Genomic DNA, 21,369 nt, shown 5'->3' on the forward strand with positions numbered 1-21,369 from the left:
GAATTATATACCCCTGCTATTTATACAAATACTTGTATTCTCTTTCTCTCTCTCTCTCTCTCTCTCTCTCTCTCTCTCTCTCTCTCTCTCTCTCTCTCCAATTATTAAAAACTCCCATTTATACAAATACTATAATAACAATGTACACCTCTCTCTCTCTCTCTCTCTCTCTCTTCTCCTCTCTCTCTCTCTCTCTCTCCTCTCTCTCTCTCTCAATTTGAACTGTCATCTATATCAGCCAAAGGCTCTCTCTCTCTCTCTCTCTCTCTCTCTCTCTCTCTCTCTCTCTCTCTCTCTCTCTCTCTCTCTCTCTCTCTCTCTCTCTCTCTCTCTCTCTCTCTTATGTTTCGAAATCTCGTACCTCTGGCAGAAATGAAAGGCATTGGTAGAGGGTAGGTGAATGAAAACTACCAGCTACGAAAAAATCACAAAGTTTCCAAAGATATATAGAAATTATAATGCATGTGTTTATTTACTTGAAGTTCGTATGTTGATTGTGCTTTCACAACGTCCTCTGGAATTTTATAGCAATGCCAATGTTACATAAGGTGATAGAAAGAACAAAAAGTAAGTGGAGAACAAGAAAAAAGAACCAAGAAAGAGGGAAACATGGATAAGAGTACAAAGCTGAAACCTGCTAACTAAAACACTGGCAACAATTAGAGATCGCTGGCAACTCATAACATAGGAATAGTAAACTGAGGGTTCAAATACCTCCTTTAGGGTGCATTTATGTAGGAATGAACAATAAAAGTTATCATAATAATATTATCTTGATTTCTTTTAGAAAAGAAGCGAAAGCTTGCTGCAAATCTTTGGGAGCTCATAACTCAAAAACATACTTATTCCCACTTAGGTACATTTTTCTCACTTATTTGTTGTTCGATATTAGAGAAAAAGATATCGTTGAATACATTTTTCTCACTTATTTGTTGTTCGATATTAGAGAAAAAGATATCGTTGAAAAGAAGAATAAAAATTCCACAATTCTGTCAGACAAAATTTTGATTTTCGTTTTACATTTTTTTTCACGATTATTTTCCGTCTAGACGAAGAAAAAAAAATAAAAATTCATTAAAAAAAAACAGAAAGGAAAATCAAAATTCTGTCTGACAGAATTGTTCGGTTGTTAGAGTAGTTTTTGTGGTATAAGTTTCAATACAATTGGTATTATAGTAGTGGGGAAAAATGTACCTAAATATTTTTTTTAAATCATGATTTTTGCTCATAAATCCAAAAGTTTTTGATCAAATGACTTGAAATTTTTATATGATGAAGGTATTATATGTGTCTAAAACATATATAGAAATTGTGTAATTTGGATCATTAGGAAAAAAAATGGCGGACGGTCCCCTTAACAGGACAGCCAGACTTTGGCCAGGCATCAAAAGTCTGTTTGTTTCCTCAGGCCCAGTGTAGAAAGCAGAATCTAAGTACACGGTCTCCTTCTGGCTTTGACAAATCATAAAAGGGCTTATGACAGTGAGGGGTCGGCAGTCCCTGGCAAGACACAACCCCATGACATTAGGGGGCTTAGCACCTCCTTGGAATTCGACAAGAACATGACAGTAGGTCAAATCATGAGGGCGGGCACATGGTCCAGGCAGTCCACCTTTACGGGCCACTACCTGAAAGACTACGAGGAAGTCCATGGACTCCTTCCCCATCGGACCAGTCATTTCTGCCCTTAAAAAGTTTAAGACTAAAGCCCAGGGGTAAACCGAGGGGAGTAATTGTAAGTGACGCAAGTTTTCGCCTTACTCCCCCCCATTTTTCCTTACTACCCTTTTTGCCCCGTTTCCTTTCCCTCCTCCCATGTGAGAGATGGATGTTGTAGAAGACCGTGTCCCGATTATGCATAAAGGTGACTTCAATCAACTAGGCTTTTGCGTGCTTCCCCCGACTCTTACCCGGGACCTAGCCTCCTATCTAGGTCCCGTATCACGTACCAGTATGGCGGGTCGTCCGGCCTGTAAGTCCACCCCCGCCTCCTAAACTGTAAGTCTCCTAAGAAATTAGTTCGAGGTAAGCACTCCATGTTGGAACAAATCACAAATTTTAGGTACCGTATTTCCCGTGTCATAAGACGCTACAAGTGGTAAGACGCACCCTTAAATTAGCAAAGCATTTTCGGAAAAAAAAATTTAGATTTTATAATTCCAGGCAGCAATTCCTGGTCCGAAACTCTAGTGAGATTTTGTCTAGCACAGTAAATTTTCGTATTTTAGGTATATTGGCAAATGCTTAAGTTAATATTAATTAGTTGAACACCAGTTATCCCAATTTATTTGCATATTAATAGAAGAAACCACTGAATTCAGTCGTAGTTGCCAAAACAACTACATTTTTTAGTGTTCCAAGTGTTGTTTACATAAAAGCAGTGTTGCCAAATGTTGTTAATCAAATTTTGGTAAAGAAGGAAAATTCCAGTAATATTTTCCAAATTTGTCATATAGCCTACACATTTCCTCTCAAACTTAATTAGTGATCAAAGAAGTCTAGAAATTCCTTTACGGACAACTTTTGCTACTGTATGTGACTCCAGGTCTAGTTTTCTGCTAACTTGGTAACACTGCACTCAACTAACAGTGAAATTTTTTTTTCCAAGGTCATATTCAGCAACTGTTTGTTTGTATTATTTCGGAACTCAGGCAACAAAGTCATTATCAAAATGTTGCTTTATTACAAAATATCAACAAAATATGAGAAAATAGATAAATACTGCATAAACAACTAATATGTACTGTAACTGCGTTGTCTGCTAGGAGACCACTACACTAGTTGTTTGCTTGTAGAAGGGATTTAGCAAGTCATCAGCTGATTACCAAAACAAATAACTTGCTATTACACTATGATAAACGGAGCATAATATGAAAATATTTTTTTTATTGCATATGAATGATAATTGGTGGTTTATATTTTATGCCTGTTGAGTGAGTATTTGTAAGTGATTAGTTGGGTGTTTGAGGGTTGTCAAACTTCCCTATACAAATTTTTCCTCGTGATGAGACGCAGGGTGATTTTGGGGGTAATTTTTCAGGAAAAAAGGTCCGTCTTATGACACGGGAAATACGGTGATTTGTATTTTTCCTAACAGTACTTACCTCGAACTACTTTCGGGTTATTACCCGCCCATCCTGCCCCAGGTGCCTTACAGGAGTTCGAATGGTATTTTCACATATGCTTACTGACGAGTTAGACCTAGCAGCACACTCTCGTGAGCTGACCTAGGGTCGCCTCAGGCGAGTATCCATCCTCCACGGAGCGACCCAACAAGGGAAGCGGAGATAGGGGGAACTATGCAAAATTCTTGGTCGGATAGGGAGGAGATCCCAGATACTCCTAAGAAAGTAGTTCGAGGTAAGTACTGTTAGGAGAAATACAAATTACTTGAAATTTGTGATTTTAATGTTGTTACTGTTATTAAAATATTTTATTTTTCCTTGTTTCCTTTCCTCACGCTATTTCCCCTGTTGGAGCCCCTGGGCTTGTAGCATCCTGCTTTCCCATCTAGGGTTATAGCCTAGCAAGTAATAATAATAATGTTTGAGATATCAGGAGTTTAATATTTGGAAGAAAATGAAATCATAATTTTACCATATTTGTATTTTCTACCTTTTAGTAGTCTTTGTTGTTTCTCAAATCAATTCTTTACAGGAAAGAACTAAACAGGAACTGTCTGTAGGAAAGGATCCAACACAAGTTTTGCCCATGGAATCTATAGCTGAAGATATTAGTCGTCAGATACAATATATGCTGGAGAGGTAAGTGATTTCTGATAAGAGAAACTGGAGTGTCTTTTTTACATATCTCTTTAAAAAATGATGTAGTTTTAAGTATAATTTTGATAAGTAAAATAAATTATTGAGTCCACTGACTTAAATATTGACTTTATAAGAAACTAGTGCTCAGTAAATAATTCCACAATCATAACTTTTGATTTTTTTCAAACCTCTTTCTTGAACAGTATTTCTAATTTTCTTAGCTATAGTTGAAGACATATATAGGGCATAGTCTCCCTCTAAGATTATATATTTTTGTAGCTTAAATGAATGAAATGACTCGATAAACAGTAAGTTGTATTACAGTAATAATTAAAAGTGAATCCGTGTGCTGACAAGTTCATGAGCAGTGAAACTTGGGCAGCGAGTTTGCATTGTTTTTGAAAAAAATATGGATAATTATAACTTCTTAAATTTAAACACTCATTTTTCATTATTTTATGGCTTTTCAAAATAGTTTTATCATTTTGAGATTGAAGTATCAAATTGCATATTTAATATGACCTTAATAAGGAAATTTTCAATTGAAGTGAGGAATTAGTTTCCATTTTATTTATCATTTTCAGGGTTTGCAAAATTGAAGAAGAACAAAAACAGAACATAGATGTTATTGGGGAAGTTTCAAGAAGACTAGAAAAAAAGGTGGATTTCCCTGAGAACACACTTCAAATGGCAATTAACCAGGCACAAAACATGCTCAGTAGTGTTACACGGAAAGAGGAACAGACAAAGATATTCAAGAGCCATCTACAATTCCCATCTATGTCTATAGCAATAGGTGATCCTCTTGGGAATATTAAGATTAACTGTGAATCAAAACCAGAAAAAGCATTTAAGACTGGTAGTGATGGTATTAGTGAGATGTCTAGGGACAGCAGTCTCGAGGATAATTTTGCTTTGCTTGAAAGGGAATTTCGTGTCACCGAAAGTGGTAATATAACAGATCAGATTAAATTACAAAAGGAAGAGTTTTGGGCTTCATTAGTTGCACAGGGTTTTATAAAGCCTCTTGAGTTTGATTTAGATGGGGCAACAGCTGCTAATGAGGCAGTAGAATTGATGCTTCAGCAGAACATTCCTAGAAATACTACCTCGAAAGAAAATGGTGGAAATCAGGTTTCGCATGCACACAAAGACATGGCACCTTTGAAAATGATGCACTATTCTACTAATGTTAAAAGAGATGCAGCCTTAGCTAAAATCAAGAAGGAAGACAAAGCTACATTAGTGACCTCTTTAATATCCAATTCGAATTCATTTGAAACAGAGTCATCTGAACAGACGCAGAGTTCTACTAAACTTTCTGATGAAACGGTCAGTAAAGAGAGTTTTAGTAATTCAAAAGTTTCGTCTTATACAGAAAATAATAGTAAGGACTCGGAAGACAGCAAGTCAGTCAGCTTCCCTTCTTATGACAGTGAGAGTATCTCTACAAAGGGAAATTAGAAAATGAAGTGTTGAATTATTTGAACAGACTTAATATCTTGTCTCTTTGAATTTTTACTCAGTTAACAGTTACAGTTGCCTTATTGTTTTTAAATGTTCAGAGGGAAAATAGCTCATCTTGAATGCAGGTATCAAGATCAGTAGCTAAATAACTGCTCTGATTTGCAAATGAAGAACCAGCACATTGAGTAAGTCATCCATGGATATCACTGTTAACTGTCAAGACTCACCAGTAGCACTGTTGGAGACTATTCACAGCTTGAGGTAAGGACAGTAATAGCTAATTTCATTTTGTTTCTTCATATCCCACTTAATTTTATTGCAGGATAAGATAACACAACCTACCACACTAGGTTTATTCCATATCATCATATAATAATAGTTATTCCTATAGGCTACATATACAAATCCTTCACCCTTTAAAATCATATATGTCTTCAGCATCACTAGAATGGACATTGAATTGTTATCAAGGAATTTGATTAACGATGGGTGGGGAGGTGAGTTGGTTATTGATGCGGGGTTCAAGGGGGAGACCCCAACCTCCCATTTGTCACAAAATAGCCACTTTAGTCGTTAACCTTAACAGATACAGACGTACCATATCTCTACTTTGCTGACTGCTAGATCTTTTGTTTACATTTATTGGTGAAAAGTGTCAATCTTCGGTTTTTGTTCTTTGTGATCACTCATGCTTGTAAACGGAAGTGCACTGGAAGTTGAGCATGTGAAGTGAATTTTGTTTCAATGATACTATACAAACCCTTGAAGCACAATGTGTTGTGTGCCTATGTGAAGGGGTGATTCTAAGCTGCCCTATACCCTTTGGAGTGTAGTTCTTGGTTTTCCAATCAGTAAGACGGTAGCACGTAGCATAAATTTTCTCACTTTCTGGTAGTTTTTCTACCTAGGAAGGGAGTTCCATGATGTGGACTGAGTGTCACTTGTACTTGCATGCCTTATAGTAAAAATAGTTATTTTGATAGGAAACCTGGAGTTGTCAGTGTTCCTCGGATGGGTATATGCTTCCCTTGAGGCTACCCTTCTCCTCTGGGAGAGAGTACCAGAGCTCACCTGTTAATGGTTTCCCCAGAACTTGGTTAACCAGACCATAAGCCAAGACGCAACTCCTCCATCCTCCTGGCAAGGGGGAAGATTAGTCCGTGTCCTACCAAACTTCTTTTGAGTGCTTGCTTTGAAATTCCCGATGCCATTTGTCTGTTAGAGACAAAGAGATTTTTTATGTTCTAGCAGAGACCTTAACAGCTTCTACATCTATATGATTAACTGTTAGGAGGCTGTTGTCCCTTTCCCGGCTCCCATGCGGGACCAGGCTGGAGGACATGTCCAGGGATGAAAAGAATTTCCTGTTTGGTTCAAGAGCTCTCTCCACCAATGAGCAAGTCTCCCTATTTTAATGGATGTAATGTTTGTGTTGTACAGTATATGTGTAGGAACAAATGAGAAATTTAAAAAATATTGTACATATTAAATTTATGTTTATATGGGGTTCTCATCGTAACAATTTGATTTTTAAACAAAAATCTATTATTTCCATACTTGTCTATGAATAGAACAAGCTATTGCTATTGAGTGGAAGTTTCAATTGGCAACCTCTAGGTAAAAAAAAAAAAAAAAGTAAAAATACCCCCCTCGCCTTCGTACCCTTTCTCCTTTAAATTAGCCACTAAAACTGTCTCTATCTTTGGGGGAAAAGACAGACCACCATGCCAGTGGCCGAGGGTTAGTGAACAGAATTCAGTGGAAAATATACTACTTTACTATGCAGTTATATCATTAGGTACAGTACTGGACATAATTTTACAAGTAGTGTATGAGCAGTTTTTTCACCATATGAAATAGTACCAAAACAATACCAGACATGAAGGTATATCAAATGTAACGCCTATTGTACTCATATAATGCAAAGTTTCTGTGGGTTTTAAGCTTAATATTTTTCCATTTTCTTTACCTGCCGCCTTGATTTTAATGTAATATATAAGTGATAAAAACATAATAATATTCAGCATTTGAAGTATGTAGTTATTTCTATGAACCTTCCCTGATGTTTATATTGCTTCTCTAGAAGCACGCTTTACTGGCATTTACCCCTAAATATTTAAAAGGAAAAAAAAATTTAAAACTGTATGTTGTTTTCAATTTTGTCAAGTAATAACAGGAAAAAGATATTTTTTTTGCTTTGTTGTTTACAATTGAATTATATAAATGTATTAGAACAGTAAAAATGTTTAACAGTTTACTCTATTAGCATTGATATGGACTATCTTAGAAGGCTCAAAGCATGAATGAATAAGTCGTATTTTAAAAGGGTTAAATTACGTGACCCTTTTTTTTTTTTAAGTCATAAGTCTTGTAATTAATTCAAGACTGAATATGAGGTATGTCTTAAAATAGATGAAAAGGATTAACGAAACACACATGCCTGAAAATATTTATTTTCATTATGATTACATTTTATATATATCTACAAGTACAGTACAGTAATACGTAGACCTATACTTTATTTGATATTCCAGTTTCAGAAGATTCCACTTCGTAAAAATAATTTCAAATAAATCTATAGGCAAAAGGGTAGGTTCGATTTATATTTTGTGTACAGTACTTGAAAAATTGCAATATATTTTTTTATATAATTCATAATTAGCTCATATTTGCAGTTTTATGTCTTAAGTCTTTACAGAAGAAGAAAAAAAAAAACTGTTCATGCAGGCAGCACCTGGCACCAGAGGCAAGAGCCGATTATCCCCTTCCGTTTGCGAGTGCAGAATTTCCCCCACTTGATTTCTTGGCAACTTCATAGTTCATTCATTTACTAGTAGTCACTTTTCATTACTAATTCTTTCACTTTTTATTGTAAATTGGTGTAAAAGCATTATCTAAGGCCACCGGGTATATTTAATCACCAGTATTTATCTATAACGATTGTTTTGTCTTTTCCTGTGACATCGGGGCTTTGCATCTGTGTTTGTCGAACCTCAATAGTCTTTCTGCATACTAGCCACTTCATGAAATACTAGCTAACTAGGGTACTAAATCCCACCTATTTATTTTGGGGTACAGTAGTATTGGATATTTTTTAATTTCTTGACATTTCCTCATGCTACTGATCATATTTAACAATTCTGGGCTTTATTTACATACTGTAGTATTGTATACAGTTATTTCTTTTTCTTGAAGATTTTTATTTACATCTCTTCATTGTCCGTATCTAATAAATGCTTAGCTGTATAAGTGGTATGGTGTAATTTTGGTTTAGCATTATTATTCTTTCACCATTTTTTTTCCTGTCCTTGGCCCAGATAAAGTAGACGATCATTTACTTTGTACAGCACTGTGAGGGCCATTTGCTACTATTTGCAAAAGAAAAAAAAAAAACCATAGTCCATTTCTTTTAGCGAGTCATATTTGCACCAACTCGCAGCGGTGCCCTTTTAGCTCGGAAAAGTTTCCTGATCGCTGATTGGCTGGACAAAATAATTCTAACCAATCAGCGACCAGGAAACTTTTCCGAGCTAAAAGGGCACCGTTGCGAGTCGGTGCAAATATGACGCGCTAAAAGAAATGGACTATGGACAACTATTCTAGGCATTTCCTCTGATGGCCAGAGGAAAAAGCTAAGTAAACTGGGGAAACCATCCTAAGAAAGTAAAGGAATATGTGAAACAAGGCAAAAGACAGTCACACTTTAATATCTTAAATATTGAGTGGATGTATCAATCCACTTTTGCCTTTTTTTATCAGTATTAGTTATTAAAAATGAATGGTGTAAATTTGGTTTAGCATTATTATTCTTTCATCATTTTTTTCCTGTCCTTGGCCCAGGTAAAATAGGTGATCATTTACCTTGTACAGTACTGTACAAATAAAATGATCGTCTACAGTACAACCTGTATTTACAGCGAGCCATTTTTTACCCCAGTAAAAGTTGCTGGGAAGTTTTTACCTATTTCTTAAATATTTCATCCTTAGATTCATGAACTTGAAGAGATGTAGTCTTCCAGGGTCACTAACATCTATGTTTTATTATACATAAGAAAACTTACCCGCTCAAGCTCTTAGTATTTCCACTAACCTCTTAAAAGTAACCTGTTGAGTTACTGAGCCTTGGTTTCTAACTTGTGCAGTCACCATCATCTCCTGGATCCTGCAGCCATTTTCAAGCAAATGGAGATACTGTACTGCACTTTGACATCCTACATGAATTTGGATTGAAGCTGAATCATGAATGTGAGGTTTTGATGAAACTGCTAGTGTTTTTGTAGCATAAAACAATTTTTTATTCATACAAATCAGCAGTTACATTCAGATTAACCTGCCCCCTCTTTCTTTCTGCCTTACATCCATACTACATGATTAGTGAAAGAGGTTGGTTTGTTGTTACCACTGATTCCAGGTGATGTGAGCATGTCCAGTTGCAGTCTTGGGATATTAAGAGACTGAGAATAGGGGCTGATTATAACAGATGGTTTTAATAAGAGGGCACGAATAGTATTATTTGCACCTTATATATGTTACTCATAAAATATTTACATTACTATAAAAAATATTTCAGATATCATAAAAAATATATTTTGATTCTTAAAATTGGTCTGAATATTGCTTGTACCTTTATACAGTTTATACACTATATTAACTACTGAACTAGAACTGAAAAATAGCACCAAATAGAGAAGTATTTCCTAAATTATCTTTTCTCTTTGAAGGTACTACAACTTGGATGCAGGTGTGTTGTATTTCATCTCTTTCCAATCTTTAGGACGAGACAAAGCACCAGGAGCAGAGAACATTGTAGTTTTTAAATGCTGATAAATCTGAAATAAAGAAGACTCTATACTGCAAGTACAAAGGAAAGCTGCAAAGGCACATTTGCCTATTACCAAGTACCAGTCAAACAGTAAAGCTGTAAGTTGTTATGGATTTTAATTAGAATCCTACCCTAACATTATGATCAGTTTTTTAATAGAATTCATTAGTTCAAAATACTTAATCTACTTTGAAAATGTGATACAATCCGGGTATTTTACACCATTCAATATTTTACTAGTTGGTTGACATAGTCTATCCACATAATGTGTAATGGCAGCATAGAAAAGTCTCCTACAACAACACTATTTTTGCTCTTAGATGAATACAAACTATTGTCCTTTAATAGGAGTATGATTTCAGCGAAACTGAAAATAGTTTTATAAGTTTTATAGAGGTGGTAGTTGTAGTTGGTGGATGGAGGGTAGGTCCCGCCCACCCAACAGGAAACTGGGCGCTCACTTTGATTTCACCCACAGTGCACTACACTTATTTCGCTGCTGACTCATAATTTTGCTCATTTATTATTTTGAATTTTCTTTTAGATTGATTAAATGCACTAGCATATCATATGAATGAGAAATATTTAAGGTAGAAAACAAGGCTATGCAGATGTTTCCATATGAAACATAGATGTGGAACAGTTTACTGTGCAAACCTTTCGTTATTCAAGACATAATCGTTCTTTTTATGCGGCATGTCTGTTGGTGTTAATTCTCTTACTGGTGTGGCCTTATGGCAATGACAACGTGAACCTAAGGTATTCCCTAGACATTGCTAGTGCTCCATCAAAGGAAGGAGGTTTTGCTGCAGCCGAATGTTAAGAGGAGTGGCGCTGCCCCAGTGTTCTCTTCTCTCTTTGGGAGTACAGTATTGTCTATGGCCTGGAAGACCCTGTAGAAGATGAAAATCATGCTACGACTTAGAAGAACAAGTAGAAGACATTGAAAAAGTCTATGAAAACTGATTGACAGGAGTCATGTCTACGTGATTCTAACCCATCTCTCTCCCTGTGTACGCTTGGGAGGGAATGACGGTACTATACAGAGAACCAACCCATCCTTGGGAGGTGTCTCTGTACACAGTACAGGTGCAAATGCCTGCTATCAGTGCTTGATCTCATAGTATGAGACTGAACACTGTCTCTGGATGAAGGGGACTGCCTTTCTTCTCCTTTTCATGGATGATTGACTGATTTCTCTTTTTCTCTTATGGGACGAGAGAGAAGTGGTGGACGACAAAGACTATCCTACACCAGGAAGAAATATTGGCACACACTGTTCCTGCTAGCTGTGCTCAACCTCATACCGAAAGGAGTACATGCCAAAAATTATCTTAAACCAGGGAGAAGTATTGGCATGCACAATTCTGGGCCTTGTATCGAATGCAGTTCCCTAGACTGAACCTGCTACTTGAAGATGTCATTGAAGTCCAAGAAATCCGATTAGTGGGAGTTAGTGTCTCCAATTCATCTTTCAATGAGTACGCGAGGGATGTACATACCAGGAACGGAGAGCAGTATGTACCAGAAACCAAGAGTGGTTTATAATAGGAATGTACCCAGCTCCAAGAAGGAGTATTAGTATGCAATACAAGTGTTCATGTACAAGACAGAGCATGGGCAGATGGGATGGAGGGCGCTGCCTTTTTTCTGAACTTTCAAGGAACACTTCAGGATCTCCAGTGAAGAAGGTCGACTGTGGTGGAAGTGTAAAGAGTAACCTTTGTCGATATCCTTGTCCGTACAATCGATGAGTTCTCTCATGTGAGGAGTGTGAGTGTGAAGACTATACAAGATTTTATCATCATTGAACCTTTCATCACTTCTTGTCATCGACCCTTTCAGTTCTTGTCACCGATTCTTTTGTCACCCCTTACAACATCTCTGGTGTTTTAGATTGCAGCCCTTTTCCCACAGAACTAAGCAGTTGCCTTCAAGGACCTAGACCTATCAAAGGAAACGGGTCCGAGAACCTTGAACTCCATTGCACCTTTAAATTCTGTGATAAAGAAGACTCATGCAACCCAGAGGGTCAGATCTGCATCTTCAGTCTCTTCCTCCCATAGAAAGGTGTGGACAACGAAGCGCTCCGCCCTTTTGCCCTCAACCTGACAAGTTCAGGAAAGTGGGTAAAGGAAGAAAGGGACAGACACTGAAGTCATCATTCCCCTCCTGCAGCTGGTATGAGTGGGGAATGATTGTAAAGCCTTTGATAAGTGTCACCAACACGGAAGAGAAAACGGAGTGGTGATAGTCCTCCAGGGTGGATGCCACCTGACATTTCAGACCTACCATCTGAAATTGCCGGAAATCTGTCCCTAGTGGTAGAGGTGAAAGCAGTGGAAGGAGAATCCACTCAAAGTCAGCTAAGACAGTACTCGGGCTCCTACAATCAACTCTTCCTGATGGGAAATTCAACTGGGGGCTAGAGACCAGAACTCTCCATTGAATAAGTTTGTCCTGCAGACATCATTTAAGATGGAGATGATAATCAGCGTGCCGTCCGTCAAAAGGAAGACCACTTTATGGTTCCTGCATACCTGAAAGATATGTACCTTAGGATACCAATCCTTCAATCCTACTCTTTAGGATACCAATCCTTCAATCCTACAGAAAGTATCTCTACTACGTTATCAGTAAAGTAGTGTACCAATTTAAAGCCTGTGTTTTGGACTGTCTACTGCTTCTAAAGTATTTTCACTGATCTTTACTTGGATACATTTGAAATGGATTCATCTCCTGAGGTATCTTGGCGATTGGCAGATTCTGTCCTTCTCCAGGAGACAATTGCTTCAGGGTCGAAACAGATTTCTTTCTTTTTGGCACAATCTGCAGATTGTGGTCAACTGTGAAAAGTCCAACTGTATGCCCAAGTAGAGAATGAAGTACCTGGGAATATCGAAAGTCATTCCAGTATTCCCTGCGAAGGCAGCAGAACTGTTCATTGCATTGATGGAGAAGCTCGTTCCTCACAGGTGTCTTGACCAGCGATAGCTCCAGCCGTGTCTAAAGCATCACTAGTCAGCAGCCAGTTATCCCCTATCTATCTGGATTTAGTGGAATAAGAATCTAGCCTGGTAGGTAAACGGCCTTCAGAAATGCTGCTGTTCAGATTCACATCCAAGTAGGAATGGGGTGCACACAAAATAACACAACTATATTAACCTGCTGGAAACACATGCAGCATTGCTAGCAATGCAAGATTGCCAACAGTTTGATAGAGCACATGATAGCGTATGAGCAACAAATCTACCGTTTGTGACTTACGTCAACAAACAAGGGGGCCACTGTTTCACAGACCCTTTATATGAGTTAACAAAGCTGAAGAACACAGGCGGTCAACAATGCAATAGAGCTGTCGGTGAGGCTCATCCAGGTAAGAAGAATATTCAAGCATACAAGCTTAGTTGTCAGGGACATGGTGCAAGGTCAGAAGTGATCCCTACATCCTTGCATGGCAGAAAGGTTTCTTGGTCTTTGGGAATCATCATTGATCAACTTGCTCGCCATTAAGTTAACAACACACTTACAGTATTCTGCTCTTCAGTTCCAGACCTGTTGGCAGTGTTTGAGGATGCCTTCTAACACCTTTGGGAATATCTTGATACATACACCTTCTGCCCAATTACCTGATTTAACAATTACTCAACAGATGGTTGGTGGCTCAGGATGACCCTAATCATTTTAAATGGGCCACACACCTAGTGGTATCCTGATCTGCTGATTTCATTGTCTACTTTTGTCAAGGAAACTCTTTAGTCCCCACAATGAAAAGCTATTGCTCAGCCTTGAACCAAGTTTTTAGAATAAAGCTAGACCTTTCCTCTTCGTGAGAATCATCAAGACTCATGAGGAGCTTTGAACAGTCTTGCACTCCTCAGGAACCAAAGCAGTGGAATGAAATGTCTCTTGAGTTCTCAGGTCTCAAGGGGGCCCACACAATGCCATTGAGATGGGCCCTAGGTAAGGATCTGATGTACAAGACTGTCTTCTATTAGCCTTAGCTTCAGTAAAGCAAGTAGGCAAACATCAAGGCTTATCCGATGTAACAGGTCATTCTGAACAATATAAGAAAGTCTCACGCACCTTGGTTTAAGAATTTGTAAGTAGTTCCAGAACCAAGCTATTTACGACTTCAAGTCTCTAAATCTCTTCTCCAGAAGTGACTAGCAGGGATCAGGATGACTTGCCCCTCTGTCCTGTGAGGGCATTATGACATTTCCTAAAAAAGTTCAGAGCTTCAAGCAGAGCACCAGACTTTCTCAGCACCGTTAGAAATACGAAGAGAGATCCAAGAGCACCGTTTCTTTCTGGCTTCGTTGGGCGATCAGACATACTTCTCCTTTGATGAGGAGATGGAAGAACCATTTCAGATTTAAGAGCACAAAGTCAGAGATATCGAATTTCCCCAAGTTGTGAGAAGGAACCTGTCAATAGTGCAGGTCTTGAAGCAAGGAGGAGTCTGGTAAAGACAGATAACCTTCTCTACCCACTACCTATGGGAATATACCCACAGGAACCTGCATGCTTTTACCCTAGGCCTGGTGGTAGTTGCTCAACAGATTGTGAAGTAAACATAGCTCCCTCAAGGAGCAAGAAACATTTCGTCCCAGATAGAGGTTGCAACATGAGTCTAGAATGAGAGGTAGATAGACCGAGATTTTTACCCTTCCTTGGGGTGCAGTAGTTGTTCTGTTATGTGCTGGACTGGACACTAGAAACAGGTAAGCCGCATGATGAAACAACCTTACTTGACAGACAAGTTTCGTGTAATAGTACTGTATTAACCCCCTTCATCCCAGACAGGGAGAGAATGGGCAAAATGTACTGTATTTAAACCCATTTCTCATCCATCCATATACCAAGGCACTTCCCCCAATTTTGGGGGGTAGCCGACATCAACAAAGAAACAAAACAAAAAGAGGACCTCTACTCTCTACGTTCCTCCAGCCTAACCAGGGACTCAACCGAGTTCAGCTGGTACTGCTAGGGTGCCACAGCCCAACCTCCCACATTATCCACCACAGATGAAGCTTCATAATGCTGAATCCCCATAAATTCAGATAACATTCTGCACACTGATTAAGTTCTTTAATGACAGTCTACCAGTCACCTGGTAGAGGCCTAGCCTGCAACACCTGCCACATCTTCATGCCCAGGTCTTGAGGAGGTTGACAGATGTCATCACTTTCATTCCTACACAGGACCAAAGTGCCTTAATATTCCCCAAGAAAGGAAACCAGCCAGTTCGGTTAAAGAAACGTCCTACCTCACAAGTATAAATATCCTATTAAAGGACAATGGTTTATATTCGTGTAGGAACAAATCATAAATTTTTTCAAGCTCAGTAATTTGTATTTTCTCGATTATACAATCCTGAGTCCTCTCGTAACTACAAAGCATGTCCAGTTTTAAGGTCTGAGCGAGTGCTTAGTTGCCTATTGGTAGATGGGACCTACCCTCCACCTGTCAGCAACTGTTACCACCTCGTTAAAAGTTTAAATGGCTATTTCCAGTTACGTTGAAATCATACTTCTATTGAAGGACTCAGGTTTGTATAATTATGGAGAATATAAATTAATTTATAAATTGGTCATTTCAATGGATCTTCATATAAATGAACTAAATATGCATAACTAAACTTGGTTTCTTTACATAATTTTTCATGTTAAAGTATTTTAACTGAACAATTCAAAATTAATCAAATTGATGTTTTTCATTTTATGCCTGATTGAACATTATATCAATGATAATAACTTTTATTTATGAAAGATTAAAAAAGCTGAAAAAAATTACCATAGATGGAAGTTTTTTAGTAAAAATCATGAGATGGGCCAGGTCTATGAAAATTAAGAATTTTAACTCTTGATTTAAATATAGGAGATAAGACAGCTCTATGAAAATTAAGAATTAAAAATTCAGATTTGAAGTAACAACAATATACAGCTACATGAGATTAAATAAATACAAATACCAACTAGAATGCTGAAAATGTGGCACGGTACTAAATTTTAAAAGAAATCAACTACTTTAAAAAGTTTAACATAAAATAAGGAAGCCCACGATTCCTTCCACCAACAGATTTCAATTTTACGTAATTGATAGATATATGAGTTTAGCTTGATTCATTCATCCCTGATATGGATCTTAAAGCTATTACTAAATTAATTTAAATTCAAGAAACCTTACCTGTCCATCTGCATTTCCAAGAGCAGAGCGTAGAATGAAATCAGGTGGGGCAAAGGCATCCACTAAAGCAACAGCATCCTTTAACATTTCAGCACACAACCTCTTTATGTGGTGATGAACCATGGAAACAAATGTTCCATCTTTAACAAGCCCACCTGAGTTAAAATGTTATTTTCATTAGTAAAATAAATTTTTGAATATACTTACCCGATAATCATGTAGCTGTCAACTCCGTTGCCCGACAGAATTCTACGGAAGGGATACGCCAGCGATCGCTATACAAGAGGGGGGTGTACTCACAAGCGCCACCTGTGGCCAGGTACTGCAGTACTTCTTGTTGACACCACTTCAATTTTTCCTCGGTCCACTGGTTCTATGGGGAGGAAGGGTGGGTCAATTAAATCATGATTATCGGGTAAGTATATTCAAAAATTTATTTTACTAATGAAAATAACATTTTTCAATATTAAACTTACCCGATAATCATGTAGCTGATTCACACCCAGGGAGGTGGGTGAAAACCAGTGTACATGTATATCAAGAAGCTAAGTATCCCGTATTTCATATTATCAGTTATTCAAAATAACAATGAAATTACAAGTACCTGGTAAGGAAGTCGACTTGAGCCATTACTCTGCCTTAAATAAGTTCGTCTTCCTTACTGAGCGCAGCGTTCCTCTTAGGAGGCTGAACAACTCTAAGGTGCTGAAGTATCAAGGGCTGCAACCCATACTAAAGGACCTCATCACAACCTTTAACCTCGGCGCTTCTCAAGAAAGAATTGACCACCCGCCAAATCAACAAGGATGTGGAAGGCTTCTTAGCCGACCGTACAACCCATAAAAAGTATTCAAGAGAAAGGTTAAAAGGTTATGGGATTATGGGAATGTAGTGGCTGAGCCCTCGCCTACTACTGCATTCGTTGCTACGAATGGTCCCAGGGTGTAGCAGTACTCGTAAAGAGACTGGACATCTTTGAGATAGAATGATGCGAACACTGACTTGCTTCTCCAATAGGTTGCATCCATAACACTCTGCAGAGAATGGCTCTGTTTGAAGGCCACTGAAGTAGCCACAGCTCTCACTTCATGTGTCCTTACCTTCAGCAAAGCAAGGTCTTCTTCCTTCAGATGAGAATGTGCTTCTCTAATCAGAAGCCTGAATAGTAAGAAACTGAGTTCTTAGAACTTGGAAAAGAAGGTTTCTTGATAGCACACCATAAGGCTTCTGATTGTCCTCGTAAAGGTTAAGACCTTTTTAGATAGTACCTAAGAGCTCTAACTGGGCAAAGTACTCTCTCCAGTTCATTCCCCACCAAGTTGGACAGGCTTGGGATCTCGAACGACTTAGGCCAAGGACGTGAAGGAAGCTCGTTTAGCAAAAACCGAGCTGCAAGGAACATGTAGCCGTTTCAGATGTGAAAACAATGATCCTGCTGAAGGTGTGGATCTCACTTACTCTTTTAGCTGTTGTCAAGCACACGAGGAAAAGAGTTTTTAATGTGAGGTCCTAAAAAGAGGCTGATTGGAGAGGTTCAAATCTTGATGACATAAGGAACCTTAGGACCACGTCTAGATTCCAGCCTGGAGTGGACAACCGACGTTCCTTTGAGGTCTCAAAAGACCTAGGGAGGTCCTGTAGATCTTTGTTGGTGGAAAGATCCAAGCCTCTGTGGCGGAAAAACCGCTGCCAACATACTTCTGTAACCCTTGATCGTAGGAGCTGAAAGGGATCTTACTTTCCTTAGATATAACAGGAAGTCAGCAATCTGGGTTACAGTGGTACTGGTTGAGGAAACTGCATTGGTCTTGTACCAGCTACGGAAGACTTCCCCTTGAGACTGATAGATTCTGAGAGTGGATGTTCTCCTTGCTTTGGCAATCGCTCTGGCTGCCTCCTTCGAAAAGCCCCTAGCTCTTGAGAGTCTTTCGAAAGTCTGAAGGCAGTCAGACGAAGAGCGTGGAGGTTTGGGTGTACCTTCTTTACGTGAGGTAGACGTAGAAGGTTCACTCCTAGAGGAAGAGTCCTGGGAATGTCGACCAGCCATTGCAGTACCTCTAAGAACCATTCTCTCGCGGGCCAGAGCGGAGCCAACCAACGTCAGCCGTGTCCCTTTGCGAGAGGAGAACTTCTGAAGTACCCTGTTGACAATCTTGAACGGCGGGAATGCATACAGGTCGAGATGGAACCAATCCAGCAGAAAAGCATCCACGTGAACTGCTGCTGGGTCTGGAATCGGAGAACAATACAACAGGAGTCTCTAGGTTATCGAGGTAGCGAACAGATCTATGGTTGGCTGACCCCACAGGGCCCAAAGTCTGCTGCAAACATTCTTGTGAAGGGTCCACTCTGTGGGGATGACCTGACCCTTCCGGCTGAGGTGATCTGCCATGACATTCATACCGCCCTGAATGAACCTCGTTACCAGCGTGAGCTTTCGATCTTTAGACCAGATGAGGAGGTCCCTTGCGATCTAGAACAACTTCACGAAAGAGTCCCTCCCTGCTTGAAGATGTAAGCCAGGGCTGTGGTGTTGTCAGAGTCCACCTCCACCACTTTGTTAAGCTGGAGGGACTTGAAGTTTATCAAGGCCAGAAGAACCGCCAACAACTCCTTGCAATTGATGTGAAGTGTCCTTTGTTCCTGATTCCATGTTCCCGAGCATTCCTGTCCGTCCAAAGTCGCACCCCAGCCCGTGTCTGATGCGTCCGAGAGGAGAAGGCGGTCGGGTTTCTGAACAGCCAAAGATAGACTTCCTTGAGAAGAAAGCTGTTCTTACACCACGCGAGAGAAGACCTCCTCTCTTCGGAAACAGGAACTGAGACCGTCTCTAGCGTCATGTCCTTTATCCAGTGAGCAGCTAGATGATGCTGAAGGGGGGGGAGGTGGAGTCTCCCTAACACGATGAACAGGGCCAGCGATGAAAGTGTCCCTGTTAGACTCATCCACTACCTGACTGAGCATCGGTTCCTTCTCAGCATGCTCTGGATGCATTCTAGGGCTTGGAAGATCCTTGGGGCCGACGGAAAAGCCCGAAAAGCTCGACTCTGAAGATCCATACCCAGGGAGACAATGGTCTGGGATGGGACGAGCTGAGACTCCTCAAAATTGACCAGGAGGCCCAGTTCCTTGGTCAGATCCATAGTCCATCTGAGAATCTCCAGACAGCGACGACTTGTGGGAGCTCTTAAAAGCCAGTCGTCTGACGGAGCCGGACACAAGATCATGGTACTGCTGCACAGTCTGTGAACTGTCAACCATAGGGAAGCGAGGAAGTACAGTGACAACCCGAAGCTGTCTAGACTGTCTGGGTCGTACAGACAACTCCTTATCGGGTTGCTGAGGTTGCCGCACTGCGTCACAACAAGTCACTTCTGCTGGTTGTTGAACGTCTTCCCAGTGACACACTGACTCCGTAAACAAAAAAATCCTCTAACAAGGACTAAGCTTGGACTGCATGTCTTGCAACACAGCTCAAGGTCTATGGGAGCAGGTGTGGTAACAGACGGGGTTAGCGACTGAAGTGGAACCATTACCTTCCCTGGGAGCATGTTATGCTTAAATAAAAGTCCATAGGAGGCTACGCAGCTAAAGGCTCCTCTCCAAATGACAGAGTCCTCAAGGGAATATCAGAAGGAGGGAGAAAAGCACTTTCTCATCTACAGGGACCATATCCGAGAAAAGCTAAGTTCTCTCAGTGAGGGTTTCACTGGTGCAAAAGCAGCAGACTAGAAGGCAACGTTATGAAACTGCTTGACAGTCTAGTGAGTTGGCAACAACCAAAGATGTGTGACTGAGAAGCATGCGGTAAGGTATGCAGAGCATGTTGTATGCAGAGCATGCTGTATGCAGAGCATGCTGTATGCAGAGCATGCTGTAAGGCAAGCAGAGCGTGTTGCATGGCGTGTAACATTTCTCAGAAATTCCATGACCAGTGCTAGAGTGAGTAATATCGCATTACCGTCCATTGAAAGTGCACGTGCCGAGGGAATTGATTTAGACTGTTTTGTTGATGAATTTGATAGCCGGCATGATAATCGTAGAATTAAGCTACACTAAATGTACTATAATCTACTTCACCTCAGGAAAGGGAAACTCGCCCTGTTGGCAACACTGCATTACTTCATGCATGCTTGCATGGGGTTTAATATCAACATAATATTACCTTACATTCATAACTCATGATTCATTTGTTTAGAAGATATTTTTGCCATATTTTGCGATTTGTTAAAAATATATTGCAAGGAATACATATATATTTTTATATAAGTAATACAAATAACCTCCATTATCATAATGTTTGTGTAGGCATACATGTATATGATTACAAATGCAAGTTATGAAAGTAATGAGGTGTTATTATTGTCATTTGTTATTCCCAAGTTGAATGGGAAGAAGCTCAAGTTGAGGAAAAAATGGCAGATGCATGCGTTGAGGTGGCTGACTCATAGCATGAGGTTGCTGCCTCAAGAGTTGCGCTTGCTGTAAGGGTTGCGGATGCGCAGTAGCAGGTTCCTGAGGAACGAGTTAAGGTTCCTGAGGTGTGAGCTGCGAGAGTTGAGGTAGCGGCTGCGCAGAACGCAGTTCTTGTCTCGCGAGTTGAGGTTCCTGAGGTGCTAGCCTAAGGAGTTGAGACTCTAGCCTTGAGGAGGGTTTAGGTCGCTGCAGCGAGTGCTGAGGTGGCTGCCTCATTGATGGAAGAGGTTGTCGTACCTCAAGAGATTGTTGCCTCGCTGGTGGAACCGCAAGCGGAAGCGGAGGAAGTAAGGCATAAGACTCCTGCTCCCATTGCTGAGGTTGCCTTAAGGAAGGTTAAGGTTGCTGCACAACGCTGGTAACTGGCAACTCAGAACGCGGTAAGGTAGCCTGAGGAACCTCAACTTCGTACGCCTGGCAGACTGGACTGCGGAGGCGGAGCTCTCGCAGGAGGAGGCGGAGGTTGCTGCACACCGCTGGTAACTGGCAACTCAGAACGCGGTAAGGTAGCCTGAGGAACCTCAACTTCGTACGCCTGGCAGACTGAACTGCGGAGAGGCGGAGCGTTCGCAGGAGGAGGTGTAACCTTCTCAGCCTGAAACTCACGCATTAAGACCGCAAGCTGCGACTGCATGGACTGCAGCAAAGTCG

At 40.0% G+C, this 21,369-nt stretch overlaps 2 protein-coding genes across 3 annotated transcripts in view; one reads left to right on the plus strand and one right to left on the minus strand.

Annotated features, from left to right (window-relative positions):
- The window catches only part of LOC137631119 (uncharacterized), a 101,838-nt gene extending 91,754 nt beyond the window's left edge, over positions 1 to 10,084 (plus strand). The window contains exons 10-12 of the mRNA XM_068362772.1: positions 3,658 to 3,764; positions 4,349 to 5,492; positions 9,953 to 10,084. Of these exons, the coding sequence (XP_068218873.1) occupies positions 3,658 to 3,764; positions 4,349 to 5,228 (987 nt within the window). The 3' untranslated portion in view covers positions 5,229 to 5,492; positions 9,953 to 10,084. The remainder of the gene's footprint in view (positions 1 to 3,657; positions 3,765 to 4,348; positions 5,493 to 9,952) is intronic.
- Positions 7,669 to 21,369, minus strand: part of LOC137631120 (peroxisomal acyl-coenzyme A oxidase 3-like) — a 50,702-nt gene continuing 37,001 nt past the window's right edge. For both annotated transcript variants that reach the window (XM_068362774.1, XM_068362773.1), the window contains 2 exons: positions 16,243 to 16,397; positions 7,669 to 10,060 (listed from right to left, as the gene is read on the minus strand). In XM_068362774.1, coding sequence (XP_068218875.1) covers positions 9,956 to 10,060; positions 16,243 to 16,397 — 260 coding nt within the window. In that variant the 3' untranslated portion in view covers positions 7,669 to 9,955. The remainder of the gene's footprint in view (positions 10,061 to 16,242; positions 16,398 to 21,369) is intronic.

This window comes from Palaemon carinicauda, chromosome 39, assembly GCF_036898095.1.
Source record: "Palaemon carinicauda isolate YSFRI2023 chromosome 39, ASM3689809v2, whole genome shotgun sequence".
NCBI lineage: Eukaryota > Metazoa > Arthropoda > Malacostraca > Decapoda > Palaemonidae > Palaemon > Palaemon carinicauda.